The sequence below is a fragment of the Alnus glutinosa genome, chromosome 14 (assembly GCF_958979055.1).
Source record: "Alnus glutinosa chromosome 14, dhAlnGlut1.1, whole genome shotgun sequence".
Classification (NCBI taxonomy): domain Eukaryota; kingdom Viridiplantae; phylum Streptophyta; class Magnoliopsida; order Fagales; family Betulaceae; genus Alnus; species Alnus glutinosa.
In genome coordinates this window covers 24,868,575-24,877,123 of record NC_084899.1, presented here as the reverse complement: position 1 = coordinate 24,877,123, position 8,549 = coordinate 24,868,575, and the positions used below count along the sequence as shown (strand labels likewise).

The following is an 8,549-nucleotide window of genomic DNA, read 5'->3' as shown; positions in this document are numbered from 1 at the left end:
GGAATCATTTGTAAGATTTGATTTAAGCTTTGCACCCTAGTTAATGATATCATGATTTTAGAAGGGTAATTATGATTGTACTTATGGTGTAATGCAAGTTACAATTAGAATAAATTTCTGAGCTATAAGAGATCAATTGAAGTGATTAGAGGAGATAACTACCTTTCTGAACATCGGAGAATTCTATAGACTAAGAATTTACTTGAGAAATTTATGTTAGTTTTCCACTAAGCTGCATTGAGAATATTGAGGTAAACCATATCTTGATTTATATTTTGATGCTTAGTGTGATTTCCCCTGATGTGATTTACGTGTTTGAGGTCTAAGGAATTAATGACAACCACCTACTTGAGGATATGAATGGTTAGACTTAGACTTATGTTAAAGAATTTCCTAATGGAAGGAAACTTCGACCCCTATCGATGACTAAGGACGTACTTTAATCGAGGCGTTGGACTTTGAATTAGTTTCTTCCTTGGAATTGGGAGATGGAATTTCAACAATAAAAGGTAAGATGGAATTCCAGTATGTTATTTGATGTATTTAGAGATACAACGATCTAATCAGGTACTGCTAACACGGACGAACAAAGTAGACGAGGTCTATGATAAGAGCAGACCTTTACGTTAAAGCAGAGAAATGGAAACGATGTGGATGGTGAAAGTTAGATGTTAGCCATATGGGTTGCAGTATGGCGTCATAATGTACTTATAGTAGTGAGCATTTTTGGCGTATGTTCTTCTGTAAGATATTGCTAAGTCTAGAAGTAATGTATAGTTCATGTTTTAGCATCTAGTGTCGTCTTAAAATCCGAATCGCTCAATTTAGAGATCTAAATCTTCTTTTAATGTAAACTTTATGCGAAACATAGTTTACGAATTTCGAGGACGAAATTCTTTTAAGGGGGGAAGGATGTAGCGCCCCAGATTTTAAAAACATATTTTTAAATACGTTAAAGAATAAAAATAATTATTTTCAGTTGTTCTATAAATATTTGCAATTGATTTAATGAACTGTATTATAATAAAACTGGTAATTATTTATAACCGAATATTACTGAGTTAAAATAGACAAATGATTAATCATTAGATTAATTATCTTTATTTTATAGTTGTGCAAAATATTATTTTGACACTTTATTATTTAGTATAATAAATACTATGTCTATTAAACCTCGTAATAAAATGTTTTCATTTATGAAACGAACTAGACTCAAAACGGGTTTAAAATGTTACTCTAGTGATTTATTAAATTGATAAAAACCTAGTGTAAAAATACCTGCAGATTAACTTGATCTGCAGGAGATTCGATATATAATTTATTGCTTTAAATTAATCAACCACTTATCTGTTTTAAAATCAGCCGACCTCCACTATTTTTATTAAACTCTCCAGCTCAGGCACTCATTACAGCCATTCGTTCTCCAGCTCCCTCCACTCATTACCCTCACGCTTCATCAGCTAACTCATGCACTCATCACTCTCGCATGCCCTTATTTTTAATCCAAGTGATAATGAAAATCCTCTTCCATTAGCATTTTAAAATGAATTCAGAAGCCGCATGTTATTCCAATCTCCCACTTAGTTTTCCACTTTGGTTTTTATATACTCTCTTCAGCATGATTACAAACAATTATAGTCTGCTTCCTTATTAAAGGCGCACTTCTTCCTCTTAATTTATTCCTTCTTTTCTTTCCCTCTTTCTTTATTCCTTCTCTCCCTATTCCTTCTTTCTTTAATCCTTCTTACTTCTCCTTTTAAGACCGACAGTCTGAGAGAAACAAAGAAGAAAAAAATACAGAGAGTGTAAGATGAGAGTTTTGGAGAGAAGCTGTCAAGACCCGGTTCCCTTCTTCCTTCTTCTTCCTCTTTTATTTCTCCTTTTTTCTGTTCTACTCCTCTACACTGAGGCTCATGTGGCACAGCAGAAAATGAGAAAGGAAATTGAGAGGGAAGCCGAATCCATAGCAGCCTGTGACCCATCGACACTGCCAAACAGTAGCCATGAACCATCAAAGCCGACCCAGTGAACCGGAGACCCGATCTCCCCTGTGTCGGCGCCGTCAAGATCAAGGAGCCCGGATTCCAGTCGATTCCCGGCGGCAACCCAACGAACCCGGACGATCCACTGTGATCCAATCAAACCGTGACCCAGCCAATCCGTGAAGCAGAACCCAGAAACCCATTCGGCAGACCAAACCCCAACGACCCAGTGGTACCGAAACCAAGACCCCGATTCAATCGCATGAACCCAGATCCTAGCCGAGCCCAACCCATGATCAGTTGAGCCCAATTCAGTAACAACCCAGAACCATGGGCCCTGACCCAGCTCGACGATCCAACAAAATAAACCCAGTTCAGGATTCGGCCCAACCCCGAGACCACTGAAGCCCATAATCCGAAACCCTTAAGCCCGAGACCCATAAGCCCAGTAGCAAGCCCAAGACCGAGACTCAAGCCCTTGACCCGAGACCCATCGGCCCGAGACCATAACCAATGAGCCCGACCCGGTCTCCAACCCATGGCCCGAACCAGGTACCCGACCCGGAACCCTGACCCGCCGCCGGCAGTTTTTCCGGCGACTTTTTCCGGCGACTTTCCGGTGACCTTTCCGGCTATTTTTCCGGCGACCAAACTCACCGTTTCGCTGGATTTTCGAGCGAAAATCCTTAATGTGAGTTTCTAAGTTTTTAATTAGCCTAAAAGTATATAATTGCATAAAATCAATTAATTAGTATTTTAGATTATAACTTTAATAATTATAGAATTGAATATTCTTATTATAACTTCTTTATGTATATTATATTTTGAAAAATATATATATACTCTAAGGTATTGATTATGTTTGATTATTGATAATTAATGAGTGATGTTGTTTAAACTAAGGGCTTGATTAATTATAAAACTCTAGAATTAAAGAACGATTTCATGAGTTTAATCATGTAATGCATTGTTTTAGAAATTGAGTATTATGGAAATTGAGCATGCTGTATTATTATGATTTCTCAAATATATTGGTTGAAATAATTGTTAATATGTTTTGTTAATTGGTTTGGTAATTAGATTGATGTTCCCTAAAAGTGATTAGGTTTTGTTAGAAAAATACATAGGTTTCTTGTTGGTTGATTTCTCTATGCTATAGAGAATGATATTAAGAATTTTAGATTGTACTCGAGTGATTACTTGAGACCTAGATTAGATGTTATTCCAAAGTATTGATTTGCTAATTGATTAAGTAAATATTAAGTTTTAACCATGTTGAGTGTTCACAAATGTAAGTGATTTTCCAATTAATAGATGATCGCTTCTATGTATGTGTCTATGTATAAAAATAGAATTCATGTTTAGGCATGAGTTCCTAGAAGTAATGATATTGACCTTGTATGCACATGTATATGTGTTTGATGCAGATGATGAATTGAGACAGCACAAAAAGGACTGTAAGTATTTTTATACTTACTGAGGGTAGCACTGGATTTCAGTAATGTTGTGTTTATGTCTTATTTTAATTGGATGCGTGTGACTGATTATTGCACACTGTTAATAATCAACCTATTAATATTGGGCGCAACGTCTCCCAAAGGTTCATGATAGAGTTGAACCGGAAACAATAATAATCATATTGATTGGAACGGCTTTCAAAGTACTAGAGGAGGGAGGTCTCCGATAGTGCGAAAACAAGTTAATTAAAATGTAATGGAGAGGAGGGAACGGCCTCTAGAAAGACGCTAAACGGGGGGGCGTGCCCTTACAAGAGAGGAGTGTAATCACTATATAAACTGTTAAACTTTGCATGAAAAACTATCACCACATCATTATGTCATATCTGTTCCTTAAAATAACGCATAAATCATGATGTTGTTGAATGACAGTTAGCTCACTTATGAAACTATGGGATTGTGGCGGTAACCACCTTCTCATAGATGTTTGCGCAGGTACTGAAGATTATGGAATGGATTAACTGCTAGCATAAGAGATTTAAGGCTGTGTAGTTAGGATTATAGTAATTTGTACTCATAGATGTTTGTACTATTTGCTTGTAATATGTCTAGACATTTACTTGTAATTAATAAGTTTCATGTTCGTAATTAGCGTAAAGACTTTTAATGTATTTTCTAGAAGATGTCAGTTAAAGCTCTGAATATATCGTAGGGGAATTGTCTCTATCGGTAATGTTTAAAAAAAAAAAAAGATATTCGTATTTTTCCGCTGCTAGATTTTATCAACTCTGAAAGGTTAACGATACGTAATTATCCAGATATAATTACTTACGCTTTTTTGTAAAAAGCGGGTCGTTACAAACTACATCTACTGTCTAGGAAAAATGATTTACATTTTTAAAAAGTGTAAATCATTTTCAGAATTTACTAAGCATTTTTAGTCATACGGAAAATCATTTTATGGTTGACTATTATTTTCGCTCCCACTAAACATCAAAAAATACTTAAATTATTTTACACCGAAACAAACAGAGCATTAATAGAACATACTCACGCGCGGTAGATTGGGAAAACGAGTATAAATGTAATCGAAGAATTTTGTTGTTGCAATTGCTGTAAGCATTTATCATAAAAAGCATGCGGTTGACAAAAAAAGGTTTGACATTAATTTATGCCTTAATTGACAAAAAAAAAAAAAAAAAAGTTTGACCAATTTCTTGTTTTTTTGGGGTCAACCTGTTCGGCTTTAAAAAGTCTTATAAAAGTCAAAAATAAAAGTCTGAAGAAAGAAAGAAAGAAATGGACGATTCCATATTAATATATAGAAGATTAGGATTTTCCCACGAGGTAATGGACTCGGTCTAAAACACAATCACATCCAAGAAGCTTCGGGGCCAAAGAAAAGCCCAACCGCCATATATATTGTCAAAAGTTAAAACCTTAATGCCGTTTTTCAATTCTAACCCCACAAGCTGATTTATTTATTTATTGCCCCTTGTTCAAGTGTTTCGATCTAATATCTATATAATTCTTTAAATATATATTTTCATTTTACCTATTAAATCATTTGAGCAACAATGAATGTACTGATGTAGCTTGATGTAGCGTGTAAAATGAAAGGGAAAGGGATAGTTTGATAATGCCTTTTAAGACGGCTTTTTATTTTTTAACAAATTCAAAACATAAAACACTTATAAAAGATTCAAAATTATTTTTATATTTACGTCATGATACAATAAAAAAATAAAAAGCATCACACTCTACTTATACATCTACCATTCGATGCCAACCTCATCGCAACCCCCAGCAAACACCATGCAACACCGCCCGATTCCACTTCTCCTCTCTTTGCAATCCCACATTAGTCATGAGCTTTGCCATGACTGGATAATAGTTGGGTTTCAATGATTTTCATGTCAACCAAGCACTCAAAAATAATGTGACATCATTTTTTTGCCTCCATCGACTAATGAAAAATAAGAGATTTTCTTCAAAATATTTCCCCTAAAAAAAATAAAAATTGCCTAAGCTTAAAACTTTACAAAAGAATAATAAAATAAGATTATTCCTCCCCGGCGACATAGCTATAAAATACTTCATTTTTATTTTGAATAGTGTTTGTTATATATATATTTGAGTTAGAGGAACATATATATATATATATATATATATACATTATAAATTTATAATTCAGTCCCTTCACCGTGTTCGATCGTAGCCATAAATACTTACAAAAACTAAAAAACTAATAATAGGATCCCAACCCAGGACCGAGATAATCCGTGTGACGTGCGAAGAAAAAACCAATCAAGTGTAAAATACAGAAACCAAATAGGCATGTATACAAATATGCCCAAAAATAAGGGTCAAATAGCGCAATAAAAAAAAAAAAAAAAAAAGAAAAAAAAAAAAAGAAAAAAAAAAAGAAGAGCCCACTTTAGACATTATAAAAACCATTCCCCCGCCAATCCATTAACCAAATAAATTTCCCATCCGACAGAACAAAAGTCAAAAAGATCTGAGACCAAATATTAGCTATGCTGTTCCTCGAACTCCTAGCCACTTTTTTCCTTCTCCTTCTTCCCTTACTTTCCATCCTCTTCCTTACAAGAGCTTCTACACCCAAAAAGAAATCATCTCCACCGCCCTCCGCCACTGTCAGCCCCCCAAGATCCTACCCTATAATCGGTTCGTTCCTGGCCGTACTTGCTAACCAAGACCGACTTCTCCAATGGCTTTCAGACATCCTCCAAGTCTCACCCTCCGCCACCTACGTCCTCCACCGCAGCGTTGGCAAGCGCCAGGTTTTAACAGCCAACCCAGCCGTCGTCCAGCACATCCTCAAGACCAACTTCCACAACTACGGCAAGGGAGACTTTTTCAGCGGAACCCTCAAAGACTTCCTCGGCCACGGGATCGTCAACGTGGACGGCGAATCCTGGAAATTCCAAAGACAAGTCGCCAGCCACGAATTCAACACCAAGTCTCTCCGCAAATTCGTCGAGACCGTCGTGGACACGGAGATCTCCGACCGCCTCATCCCCATCCTCTCCTCAGCTGCCGCAACCGGAACTATCATAGACTTCCAGGACATTCTTCAAAGGTTTGCCTTCGATAATATATGCAAAATCGCTTTCGGATTCGACCCCGCCTACCTGTTGCCTTCTCTTCCACAAACCAAGTTCGCTCAAGCGTTTGAAGAAAGCGTCAAGATCAGTAGCGAGAGGCTCGTTGCGTTAATCCCACTCGTTTGGAAAATCAAGAAGCTTTTGAATATTGGGTCCGAGAAGCGTTTGAGAATCGCAGTCTCAGAAGTTCAAGAATTTTCCAGGAACATAATAAGAGAAAAGAAGCACGAGCTTAGAGAGAAGACCTCGCTCGATTCGGTCGACCTTTTGTCACGGTTCTTGAGCTCCGGCCACTCGGATGAGAAATTCGTGACCGACATAGTAATAAGCTTCATACTTGCTGGGCGTGACACTACCTCCTCGGCATTGACATGGTATCTTTGGCTACTCTCCAAGAATCCGCATGTCGAATCCGAGGTTCTCAAGGAAATCAAAGAGAAATCCGAAGCGCCTGTCTTTGACGAAGTCAAAGACATGATGTACACTCACGCTTCTCTTTGTGAAAGCATGCGGTTGTACCCGCCAGTCGCGGCGGACACAAAGGAGGCCGTGAACGATGACGTTCTGCCGGACGGGACGGTGGTGAAGAAGGGGATGAGAGTGATGTACATGCCGTACGCGATGGGGAGATTGGAGACGCTGTGGGGGTCTGACTGGGCGGAGTTCAAGCCCGAGCGGTGGCTGGAGAAGGACGAGGCGGAGAACAGTCACTGGAGGTTCGTGGGGAGGGACGCGTACACTTATCCGGTGTTCCAGGCGGGGCCGAGGATTTGCTTGGGTAAGGAGATGGCGTTCTTGCAGATGAAGAGGGTGCTCGCGGGGGTTCTCAGGCGGTTCAAGGTGGTGCCGGCGTTGGCGGAAGGTGTGGAGCCGGAGTTTGTTCCGCAATTGACTTCCAAAATGAAAGGTGGGTTGCCGGTGAGGATTGTGGAGAGGGATGAGAAAGAATGATTAGTGATTGGGGTTTGGTCGTATTTATCTTTTAATTATACTAGTACTAGGTTTGACCTTTGCATTTGGATTGTGTATTTCATTTTATGTGTATGTGAACTTTTTGTAACTTATAGTAATCATATCAATAAAACCATTAATTATTTCAAAAAATTTACAAGTATTGTGAACTTGTTTTTATGATCAAGTTAATTAGATGTTTCGGCCTATATGTGATGTTTTGCTATATATATATATATATATATATATATATATTTCTTCAAATTATTTTGCTTTTAATTCCTGGCCTCCTGGGTAGAAATTGCATGAGCTTTGCTAAACTTGGGCATTCCTTTTCTGTTGCTGTTGTTTATGATGATCAGCTTTTGCTTGGGTAAGTGACAAGTAAACAATGTTATAAAACGTAGCTAGCTGCTTGTGAACTTTTTTTTTTTTTTTTTGAATAAAGCTGCTTGTCAACTTGTGCCTTGAGGCCCCTCCATATAACTTCGAAAGGAAAAAGAGAAAAGATCGAGGAAAAAAAAAATACGTATATCATTGTTGTGGGCACAATTCTCGATCTCCCTTTTTTGCTTCACCCATTTCACATCGTTAAGAAAGAAAAGAAAGCAACCATAGGATTTCGGACTTGAAACCAAAGTTGTGTGGTGCTGAGATGGAATCAACTCATCCATTATAAAGAACGTACCGAAGAAATGGAACTTATTTGTTTGTGCTGTTCCATATGGTTTGCCTAGATTAAAATGTACTTGCTGAAATGTAGGAGTTATTTTTCGTGATTGTTTTTGGTGTTGGAGAAGGCTACTCAAACTTCAAAATGTTATTAAGAAATTTATTTCTTTTGTAGTTGGAGATGATCAAAATATTTATTTGTGGTTTGATAATTGGCATCCTTGTGATATGTTGATTAAGAGGCATGGTTTTTGAGTTGTTTATGAAGCTAGTAGTGGGCTAAACTCCAAACTTTCTTATGTTTTGAGTTTGAAGATTTGGTTGATGTTCAAAGTCGCCTACTAAAAATTCATTTGGGC

General features: G+C 37.6%; 1 protein-coding gene and 1 long non-coding RNA gene across 2 annotated transcripts; both read left to right on the top strand.

Annotated features, from left to right (window-relative positions):
• Positions 1–2,454: 2,454 nt before the first annotated feature.
• On the top strand, positions 2,455–4,270 carry LOC133857836 (uncharacterized). Its single transcript, XR_009898385.1, has 2 exons — positions 2,455–2,673; positions 3,410–4,270. It is a non-coding gene; the product is annotated as an uncharacterized LOC133857836 (long non-coding RNA).
• A 1,659-nt stretch (positions 4,271–5,929) lies between these two features.
• Positions 5,930–7,671, top strand: LOC133858094 (cytochrome P450 94A2-like). Its single transcript, XM_062293538.1, has one exon. It carries the CDS (start codon positions 5,977–5,979, stop codon positions 7,516–7,518), a length of 1,542 nt encoding a protein of 513 aa, XP_062149522.1. The 5' UTR covers positions 5,930–5,976; the 3' UTR covers positions 7,519–7,671.
• Positions 7,672–8,549: the final 878 nt, after the last annotated feature.

Bases quoted from the DNA above. Each gene is read 5' to 3' on its own strand.
- LOC133858094 (XM_062293538.1), top strand. From the start codon at position 5,977: ATGCTGTTCCTCGAACTCCTAGCCACTTTTTTCCTTCTCCTTCTTCCC.